Source organism: Rhodotorula paludigena, assembly GCF_050403205.1.
Source record: "Rhodotorula paludigena JCM10292 DNA, Rt_paludigena_JCM10292v1_ctg13, whole genome shotgun sequence".
Classification (NCBI taxonomy): Eukaryota; Fungi; Basidiomycota; class Microbotryomycetes; order Sporidiobolales; family Sporidiobolaceae; genus Rhodotorula; species Rhodotorula paludigena.
The window spans coordinates 348812-359534 of NW_027481445.1; the positions used below are offsets into that span (position 1 = coordinate 348812).

The 10723-nt window shown below is 64.7% G+C and overlaps 2 protein-coding genes across 2 annotated transcripts; both read left to right on the forward strand.

The window, feature by feature from the left end:
- Positions 1–348: 348 nt before the first annotated feature.
- Positions 349–7613, forward strand: UFD4 (putative ubiquitin-protein ligase UFD4; the record flags this gene model as incomplete). Its single annotated transcript, XM_076648175.1, has 13 exons — positions 349–539; positions 747–4207; positions 4262–4426; positions 4486–5008; positions 5067–5139; positions 5203–6376; positions 6439–6536; positions 6593–6679; positions 6736–6970; positions 7025–7111; positions 7167–7296; positions 7353–7549; positions 7609–7613. 13 exons carry the CDS (start codon positions 349–351, stop codon positions 7611–7613), a joined length of 6426 nt encoding a protein of 2141 aa, XP_076506398.1.
- A 297-nt stretch (positions 7614–7910) lies between these two features.
- Positions 7911–10612, forward strand: JCM10292_002820 (uncharacterized protein; the record flags this gene model as incomplete). The annotated part of the gene is made up of 11 exons (XM_076648176.1): positions 7911–8238; positions 8299–8499; positions 8838–9252; positions 9312–9421; positions 9542–9559; positions 9617–9796; positions 9863–9889; positions 9951–10146; positions 10215–10259; positions 10321–10415; positions 10521–10612. The coding sequence occupies 11 exons, from the start codon at positions 7911–7913 to the stop codon at positions 10610–10612; spliced, it is 1707 nt and encodes a 568-aa protein (XP_076506399.1).
- Positions 10613–10723: the final 111 nt, after the last annotated feature.

Here is a 10723-nt window from a genome sequence, read left to right on the forward strand (position 1 = left end):
TCGCTTCCTGCCACGAGCGAGCTTCGCGCTCCCTCCCGACGTCGCAGGACAAGCAAGCAGACCCGAAAAGCACAGGAGAGCGAGATGAGCGGCCTCGACGTGCTGCGATGAGCGGATGGCGAGGCGGAGAGAGAGGAGCCAACTCGCGCGGACAGCGGCGAGAGCTCGGGTGTGGCTAGGAGGGTGCTTCAGACGGCGCTAGGCGCCCTCGCCTGCCTCAGCGAAGCGTGTGCCCGGGTGCGTGTCCGAGGTGTCGCTCCGTCTCGGCACTCTCGCTCCTGCTCGACCGGTTTGTGAGCGCGCGACCGGGTCTGACTGCAGGAGGGACATCAGCCGATGCTCTTCTAGATGCCCCCTCGCTCGCGCAAACAGCACCCGCCTCCGCCGCCCGCCCCCGCCGCCGCCTCGTCGAGCAACCCCGTCGCCGCCACGACGACCCCGCCCGCGCCCAGCACCAGCTCGAGGAAGCGCAAGAGCGTCACATTCGACGAGACAGACGACGCCGCGCAGCAGCAGCCCGCCCAGCCCGCGTCGAGGAGGTCAGTCGCCGCGCTCCTTCCCCCTCACTTCGTCCCGGTCGAGCGGAGGGAGTCGCTCGCTTGCTGCGCTTGCGGTTCCGTGCGGGGCTCGGTGCAGTGCCTTGACTGCGCTCGATGCAGCGCTGGCTCGTTCCGAAGCTTTATAATCTTACTGTCCGACTGTTCGCCCGCTGACATGGCTCCTGTCCTCTCCGTCTCCCTGCGCAGGTCCCGCCGCACCTCGACCTCCACGAGTGCACCCCAGCCCGAAGACACTACCGGCGACCTCTCGGCCAAGGCCCTCGGCAAGCGCCGCGCCGTTTCGCCCGCCCCGAACGCAGACACACCTCCCGCACCGGCTGCTTCCACCTCCTCTGCCCCGGCACCCGCCGTGCCAAACTCGAAGCGCCGCAAGGTCTCGCACGTCGAAACTCCCGCCACCGCATCGCCTGCCAGCAACACGAAGCTTCGCCGCTCGTCCCGCACTTCGACGACCTCCGCCGCCGCTGCGCCGTCGACCTCCTCTTCTCCCAAGAAGAAGACTCGCTCGTCCACGTCCACGTCCGCCTCTTCCTCCAAGCACCCCGCTTCGACTCCCGCTGAGATGCCGCGCAAGGGCTCCCGCGCGACGCGCGCAGCCAAGACCAAGGCGCGCGCGCTCGAGGACGAGGACGACGCCGCGTACGACCTGAGCGGGCGATACGCCGACGACCACCACGATGATGGCTATGACGACGAGGACGGGATGCAGGTCGACGACGTGCAGGCGGAGGCGGCCAAGGCCAAGGGCCGCCGCCGCAGCGCAGCGAGCGGGTCGGCGGCGGCGGGCAAGAAGAAGGCTGCCGCGCACTCTGCGCCGGTCTCCGCCGCGCCCGTTGAGCCTGCACCCGTCGTCGCCGAGTCGAGCGGTGCGGCCGCTGTTGCGGGCCGCTCGAGCGAGGTCGAGACGACGCAGAAGGACTCGCTCGCACACGATGTCGAGCGGGACAGCGACGACGAGGAGCAGGATGACGAGGACGAGGACGAGGACGACGACGGCTTTTTCGACGAGGATGAGGATGACTATGGCGATGAGGACGAGGAGATCGACGAGTTCGAGACGTCGCTCGGCCTGCACGGCGAGGAGCGCGACGACTACGGTACCGACGGCGACGACGACCTCGTCGATGCGCCACGCACCTTCAACGCCGATGGCGACCCGCTCACGTCGCAGGGTGCAGGCGCCGACATTGACGACCCCGACGCAGCGCTCCTGAACGCGCTTGCCGGCGGGCTCGGCGGTGGAGGCGGAGCCGGAGCCGGTGGCGGCGACGGCGGCGGCGCGCTGTCGGCGTTCCGCGCGCTGCACGGCATGATGTCGGGCGTGTCGACGCGGCTCAAGGGCCTGTTGACTTCGCTCCGCGACAAGGAGGGCGACGCGACCGCCAAGCTCCTCGCGCTGCAGGAACTCGCCGAGCTTCTGTCCATCTCGACCGAGGACACGCTCGCGGGCTACTTCCAGATCGAGGCCTTCTCGAAAGAGCTTGTCGCCATCGTGCGCGGCGACTCGAACGGCATGGGCGGTGGCGCCGGAGGCGGAGCAGGCGGCGGGATGACGGTCGAAGAGGCGATCGCGTTCGGGCTCGACCCGGCCGAGGTCAGTGCCGGCGGTGGCGACACGGAGGAAAACGACGTGCAGATGATGCTCCTCGCGTGCCGCTGCCTCGCCAACCTCATGGAGGCACTGCCTGGCTCGGCGCACTCGATTGTCTACGCCGGCGCCGTCCCTGTCCTCTGCGACAAGCTCAAGGACATCCAGTACATCGACCTCGCCGAGCAGACGCTCAGCACGCTCGAGAAGATCTCGGAGGAGGTGCCGCACGCCATCGTGCGCGAGGGCGGCCTCTCGGCCCTCCTCACCTACATCGACTTCTTCTCGTTCCACGTCCAGCGCACGGCCGTCACTGCCGCCGCCAACTGCTGCCGCTCGCTCTCGCTCGACTCATTCGACCGCGTCGTCGAGGTGATGCCCATCTTCAAGAACATCCTCTCGTACCCGGATCAGCGCGTCGTGGAGCAGGGCTGCCTCGCCATCGTCCGCATCGTCGACTCGTACCGCCACTACCCCGACAAGCTCGACCAGCTTCTCTCGACCGACCTGCTCTCGGCCGTCAAGGCTCTTCTCAACCCGGACTCGACGACCGTCGGCGTGTCGACCTACACGCAGAGCCTCAAGATGCTCTCGACGGCGGCGCGTGCGAGCCCGACGGTCGCCATCAGCCTCGTTGAGCTCGACATCGCCCACACGCTCTACCACCTCCTGACGGGCGTCGCCCCGCCCGAGTGGAAGAGCGACGAGGGCAGGCAGGTCCTCGAGCGCGAGACGACGGCCGAAGACGATATGCTCGTCATGCAGAACCTCGTGCAGCGCCCCAAGGAGCAGATTGCCGAGGTCCTCGTGCTCGTCACGGAGCTCTTGCCGCCGCTGCCGAAGGACGGCATCTTCGACTCGCGCCAGTACACGCCCGGCAAGGAGCGCTCGTCGTCGAGGAAGGCCAAGAAGGACGACCTCGCCCCGCCGCCCGCAGTGAAGCACGAGGAGACGACGCCGGACCTCGCCGCCGCGGCAGGGTCTGCGCCCGCTGCGTCGACGTCCGCCGCTGCTGCCGCGGGCGACGGTCTCGCAGGCGATGTCAAGATGGAAGCGGCAGAAGACCCCGCTGCTGCCGCAGGTCCTTCGTCTTTCGCCGCCGCCATCATCGCGCCGCGTCTCGGACGCACGTCGTCCTCGTCTACGACCCGCTCGAAGGGCAAGTCGCGCGACCCGAACAAGGACGCGCTGCTCGCCAAGCGCCTCGAGCTCGTCGCAGCCGACGCGCCCGCTGCGCGCAAGCTCGTCTTCCGCCGCTACGTCGCGCTGCTCCTGCCCACGCTCGTCGACGTCTACTCGGCAAGCGTCTCGCCGCAGGTGCGGACCAAGGCCGTCCTCGGCCTGCTCAAGATGGTCCAGTTCAGCGACGAGACCGCGCTCGCCGATGTCCTCCACAACGTGCCCTTCGCCGCCTTCATCTCGGCCATCCTCTCGTCGCGCGAGCACCAGGCGGCGCTCGTTACCAACGCGCTGCAGCTCGTCGAGCTCCTCCTCGTCAAGATGAGCGACGCCTACCAGTACACCTTCCGCCGCGAGGGCGTCATGCACGAGATCGATCGCCTCGCCAATGAAGAGCTTGTCAGTGCGGCAGCAAAGTCGTCGTCGAAGCGCGCCTCTCCTACTCGCACGCCTTGCGGCGACGAGGCGGCTGACGCTAGTGCTTCGGCGAGCGGATCGAACCTCGCTCGCGCGCTTCAGCCTACAGCTTCCACAGCGCCCCCGCCTTCGCCGCTCGAGCAGCAGGCAAAGGATGCGGTCACGCTCCGGGCACGGTACCTGCGCTCGAAGTACGGTGACGCCGACTCGGACCCCGCGCAGCGCGCACAGGGCGTCCTCGAGCGCATTCGCACACTCGTCGCGCACCTCGACGGTGCTGCGCGCGCCGAAATCAAGGGCGCGAAGGCTGCGAGCAAAGTCGAGCACGACGCCCGCGCAGCGCTCGAGGAGATGGCGGATCTCTTTGCCGACGAGAAGAACCCGCTCAGCTCATTCGAAATGGTTGAGAGTGGCCTTGTCGAGGGCCTTCTTAAGTTTGCGACGGAGCCGAACGCCGGGTCTTGTGCGTTCCGTCTCCGATGACCCGCTTGATTGCGACTGACCTGCCGCCCTACAGTCACGCCCTCCAAGCGCCAGGAGATCATCGCGAAGGCTTTCATGCCGCAGCTCGACGGCCGCACTGCCACGCCGGCGTTCGCTGCGCTCGTCAAGCGCCTTCAGGAAAGCCTGAGCCGTCTGGAGGAGTTCGAGGTTGTGGTCGCTGCGCAGAGTGCCAACGACAGTACGTCTGATGTCATGCTCACTTGGCGAGCCTCAGCTGATTTCACCCCCCCTGCGCAGCCGACTCGCGCAGGAACGGAACGACGATGCTCGCCCGGCAGCTCCGTCTGCGTCTCATCGCAGAAGACTCCGACATTCCGCGCTCGTGCACAAACATTGTCGTCTCGATCCACGCCATCGCCACGTTCGAGTCGTTCAACGCCTACTTGCGCCCGCGCATCCTCGCGGCACAGCAGTCGGACCGCTTGGGAGGGGGTGCTTCCGGCGGCGGTACGCTCTCGAGCTTGCTCGCTGCGTTTGCAGCCGCTGCCGGGGCCGAGGGAGCTGACGACGAGGACGCTGACGGAGCGATGCTCTCCTCGTCTCCCCCTCCGCGACGAACAGAGCTCGGCGATGGCTCGGCTCTCTCTGCCAGCCTCGGGGCGGCTTCGACCTCCTCTGCCGGCGCCTCGAGCTCGAAGCCTAAACCTTCTGCTTCGCCGAAACGCAGGAGGAGCTCAAGGCTGAGCGGGAAGGGCGTGGACCTGGCCGATGCCGATGCCGACGAACAGCCGCAAGCTTCGTCCAGCAAGCCTGCTGAAGCGTGCGTACCTAGTCTTCTCTAGTGCCGCGCCCTTCTTGCTCACTCCGCTTCTCTGCAGGATGGAGGAGCCCGTCGTTGCCGATGAGCCGTGTGAGGACGAGGAGGAGGCTTACCGCCGTGAAGACCGCGACGTGCGTTGCGCTCGATCCCCGCCCGGTCTCACCGAACTGACGTCTTCGCTCTGCTCGATGCAGCTGTTTGCCGGCTCGCTCGACGCACCGCAGCCGCCGCGGGAAGACAAGCCCGTCAGCCTCGAGGTCGCAGACGACAAGCTCGTCGCCAAGACGCCCGACGGCACGCGCATCACGACGCCGCAGCCCGCTAAGGCGCCCGATTCGTCCTCGTCCCGCCCTTCGCCTGCGCCCACGCCGAAGGCGCGCGCGTCCTACGCAGCCGCGGTCAAGGCCGAGCCGACCGATTTCCATCTCGAGTTCTCCCTCGGCGGCCGTGAGGTCGACCTTGACACGACCGTTTTCGGCGCCGTGCACCGCTACGAGAGCGAAAATCACGGTGGACTCCGCCGTAACATCTGGTATCAGGTGTACGACGTCAAGTTCCGCAAGGTCGCCGGCGCTGCTCGCCCCGACGAGGACGATGCAAACGCGCTCGACCAGCGCGGCCGTCGCGAAGGTTCGATCTTCTCCAACATGCCGCCGTCCATTCCGACTGGCTCGCAGCAGGCCAAGATCCTCCGGTTCCTCCACGTCCTGCGCAGCGTCAGCGCCGATTACGGCGAGAACGACCCGATCGCGGCGAAGACGGCTGGGCTTCCCGACACCGCCTTCGTCAACAGCAAGCTCACTGCCAAGCTCAACCGCCAGCTCGAAGAGCCGATGATCGTCGCCAGTGCATGCCTGCCGGACTGGGCCGTCGACCTTGCGCAGTCGTTCCCGTTCCTCTTCCCCTTCGACACACGCTACACGTTCCTGCAGTCGACGTCCTTCGGCTACGCGCGCCTCATGCAGAAGTGGGTTGGCCAGACTCGCAGCGACACGAGCCGTCGCGACGAGAACCTCGGCTTCCTGGGCCGCCTGCCGCGCCAGAAGGTGCGCATCTCGCGCGACCGCATCCTCGAGTCCGCGTACAAGGTCTTCGAGCTGTACGGCTCGTCGCGCGCGAGCCTCGAGGTCGAATTCTTCGACGAGGTCGGCAGCGGCCTCGGGCCAACGCTCGAATTCTACGCGCTCGTGTCCAAGGAGTTTGCGCGCAAGTCGCTCGGCCTTTGGCGCGCCGGCGACCAGTCGGACACGTCCGACTATGTTCACACGCGTGTCGGGCTCTTCCCTGCGCCACTCGCCGATGCGACAACCGAGGCAGGCGAAAAGGCGCTCCGCGTCTTCCGCATCCTGGGCCAATTTGTCGCCAAGGGTGAGTCGCTTTCTCATGTGCCGAGTCCTGTAGTGCTCACAGCTGACAACTCGTCATCGCAGCCATGATGGACTCGCGCATCATCGACGTCAACTTCAGCCGCGCGTTGATGCGTCTCGTGCTCGAGCAGGACCTCCCGCTCACAGTCGCCTCCGTCAAGGTGCGTGTTCTCCCGCGTGCCATCCGCTTCGCTTGCTGACTGTTCGGCGCTACTAGCTGGTCGATCCGGAGCTGGGCAAGTCGCTCTCGCATCTCGAGGAGTACATCGACGCCAAGGAGGAGATCGAGTCCGACGAAGCCAAGGTGCGCTTGCGTCATCCCAACCCTATCACTCGCTCGTGCTGACTCTCGCATGCTAGTCGGAGGACCAGCGCAGTGCCGCCATCGAAGTCATCCAAATTCGCGGCGCCAGCGTCTCGGACCTCACGCTCGATTTCACCCTCCCTGGTTCCGACATCGAGCTGAAAGAGGGTGGCAAGGACCTCTCGGTCGATATTCACAATCTCGAAGAGTACATCGACCTCGTCATCGACTGGACGCTCAAGCGCGGGGTTGAGGCGCAGATCGTCGAGTTCAAGCGAGGCTTCTCGAGCGGTACGCTACGTGTTTGTATCTCGCGCGACCATATGCTGACGTTTCGCCCCGCAGTTTTCCCCGTGCGCGACCTGCAGACGTTCACGCCCGCCGAGGTCGTCATGATGACGGCGGCGGTTGACGAGGACTGGTCGGTCGAGAGTGCGTTGAGCCCGTTGCACTTCCGTCCGTCTTAAACTAACATCGTGCTGTTCAGCCCTCGCCAACTCGACCAAGGCCGATCATGGCTTCACAATGGACAGCCGCCCCGTGCGCGACTTCCTGTCGATCATGTCCGAGTTCACGCTCGACGAGCGCCGCGAGTTCCTCTCGTTCATCACCGGCTCGTGCGTACCTTCGAATTTGTCTCCTCGGCGCACTCGCTGATCTAGTTTCCGTGCAGGCCCCGCCTGCCTATCGGCGGCTTCAGCGCCCTCAGCCCGCCGCTCACGATCGTGCGCAAGGATGGCGGCGATTCCGCGCTCCCATCTGTCATGACCTGCGTCAATTTTGTGAAGCTGCCGGACTACTCGAGCCGCGACATCGTGCGCGAGCGCGTTGTCAAGGCCGTTCGCGAGGGTGCCGGTGGATTCCACCTCAGTGCGTCCGCAGCTTAGCCTACTTGTGGCCTTTGCTCCCTGCTGACCTTCGTCCTACAGGTTGAGCTCCCTCTTCCGCGTCGTTCCTTCGTCGTTACTCCCTTCGCCTATCGCAGTTTCGCTCTTCTCTCGCCTTCTCCTGACTTGTAGACTCTCTCGCATATGGTTTCTCCTACCTGTACCGCTTTTACCCTCCGACTCCGACTCGACATTAAGCTGCAATGTGGTCTTTGCCGTCTCTGTTGCGTCTCCGTGCAGTCGTTCCGCACGGTTCTATTCCATGCGTGTGGTCCGTGATCTCCTGTCCCCGCCGCTTGGTCCCCAATGACGCTTCGACTGCCGCTAGCTGTACTTCACGCGGTATGGCACTGTTGCCGCAACCGTCGCTCGAGCTGCTGCTTAGCAGCGAGTCTGAGGCGCCGACGATGAGTGTCACGCCGGTCCTTGCGATACCGACAAGCACCGCGCTTGCCGTCTCGCGCTCGCTCGTCTCGCACTCGGCGGCCAACGTCCAGTGGAGGACTGTGACGGTCATTGAGGTCCTCTACCTCGCGCCGCAAGACGTTGCGGCTGCTCCGGCAAGCTCTTCCTCGGCGATCTCGCTCGGCTCAGCGTCGTCGGAAGGTGCGCCAGACCTCGCAGGCTTCGCTGCAGGCGATGCGTACGAGGGCTTGGGCTTTGGAGGATTGAGTACGCGCGGCTTCGTCCTAGCTCATCCTGCGTGCTGACGAACTCTCCCTTGCTTTGCAGCCGCCGCCTTTGCCTCCCTCCTCCTCACCCTCCTGATCGTCCTATGCATCACGGCTTTCTTCTTGCGCAAAGCAAGGCAGATGAAGGCGTTGCTCGAGGAAGACGACGAGGAGACTGAGCTGGGCCAGGCGGCGTCGCGGGAAAAGGGCAAAGGACGGCTGAGGATGCAGACGCTGAGACAAGAACGACGAGGGCTGATACGTGCGTTTGTCCAGCTGTCCGACAGTATCGGAGCGCTCACCCAGCTGGGCTCGCTCACGGCTTGTCGACTTTGTGCTTGTGCGACACCCTGACTTGGCCTCTTCGCAGGTTCTCGGTCACCCTCGCTCTCTTCGGACGCAGGCGACACAATGCAGAGACAAAGATGAAATCTTGGAACCGGTATATACAATTGACCTAGGCTAGGCGCTCCTGCCTGCAGAGAGGAGACATCTGCCCGGCGCTTTGGCCTTCTTAAGCAGACACCGCGGACGGTCCGGTCTGTCCCTGCGGATACGAGGGTCGCGACCTCGCTTGTTCTTAGTCCACACTGCTCACAGTGGCTGCTGTGACGACGCCGGTCATGCTGCTACAGAGTCATCGACGGCGGCCTTGCGCATTGGCGGTCGCTGCGCTGACCCTGCTCGCATTGAGCCTCAACGCCGGCTGCGTGTCTGCTCAGGATGAGGTCCCGACTGCCTCCCAGCCCGAGACGATGAAGGAGCCTCTGCCAACTCTCTCTGACGCCGAGCCGACCGCGACGGAAGAAGCGCCTCAATCGGTGCCGCTTATGTTGGGTGCTGGGAACCGGGCCAACGACGCGCTCAAGACAATCTTGAGCAAGGCGGAAGTTGGCCAGTCGGTGCTGGCGACAATGACCGCTTCGGCCCCGTGGGCGACGAAGACGGCGGGCGGGATGGAGCAAAGTGTCGATGCGAACAACACCGTCGTGTTGCACAGCGACTCGAGCATCACGTGAGCGTTCTGCTGCGGTATTTGATCACACGCGTAAAGCTGAACCGGTTGTTCTGCAGCTACTCGTGTCCGAATGAGGCGGACCAGTGGACGGTCGAGGACTTGACGGACGCACTTTCAGCCCACACGGCGACAGGCGCAGGCTGCACCGTCTCTTACGCCTTCAAAGGTACATAAGAGCCTTTCCTTTGTCAACGCGGCCGCTGATTGGGACATGACAACCTTGGGCGGCACACACGCAAGGAGTCAGCGGCACTGATTTTTTGCTTGACCGCTGACCGTGTTGCAGGGGACAGCATCTTCCTTTGTGAGCTGAGCCGTCTTTCTGACGACGTGACTACTCACCGATCGTTCGCAACTGCAGACGGGGCAACCGCGCCCGACGCAGGTGTCTTTGGTTGCAGCGTCGAGGCTTCCGGTCGAAACTTCACGGCGTGGTACAATGCCCAAGGATCCGCCAACGTCTTCAAGCCGTACCAAGGCTCATGCTCTATGCAGGGCCTCGGATTTGACAAGCACACTGTGCAGTTTGTGAACTCGCCATGTGCGTCCTCCTCGCACCGCGCCATCGTCTAGCCGCGGCTGACTTGATGGAGTGCCTGCTCTGCAGATCAACCGCAAAAGATCTACTTCACCGGTGCAGCCCGGTGTATTATCTGGCCAGGACCACACAGTCTCACCTTGTTCTCCCCCGACAGGCCTCCGCTTCTCGACCAATTCGAGCGAGAACCCGTGGGAAGAGCGGGCGTGGCAAGGTTGCTGCGCAGGGTACACCTTTCCGGACGGCGTGCCTACCGTGGTCGAGATCAAGCCGAGCGCGACGGGCACGACTGGGTCGGGGAACGGGACGACGGGGGTTTTTGGGATGAGCAGCAGGACGGGGCTCTTCCTCATGTGCGTGGTGCCGCTGTTCAACGAGAGCCATTGTATAGTCAGCACTGATCAGTCGAAGCCTCTCACAGCCTCGGTCTCGGCCTTGCCATCGTGCTTGCATCCGTCCTCGTCGGGTGCGTTGCGTCCCCATTATGTACGCGTCAGCGCACAATCAAACTCACTGCATGCCCGCAGCTGTATGTGCTGCCGCAAGCGACCTGCAAGCGCGGCGTCAAGATCGGCAGCGACACTCAAGAAGGCGCTGCACAGCGAAGGCGACGAGTCGTCAAGTGGGTCAAGCGGATCAAGCTCGGACTCTGAAGAGTCTGGTAAATCTGCACCTGCGCATCGCGCTCATGCTGACGTTCGGATTCGGCTGACGCCTTGTGCCGGAGAAGCAGAGCCATTGCGGAAGAGGCACAAGGGGGCGAGGCGGGAGAAGGAGCGCAAGCGGGACAAGTACTACGACGTCGACGGCGAGACGTGACGAGCCGACCAACAAGCACAAGCTCATGATGCATATGAATGCAGCAGACGAGCATGACGCGTCAGTGCAGAGAGGCGCAGCGCAGAGTGTTGACCGAGAGGTGAGCGGTGA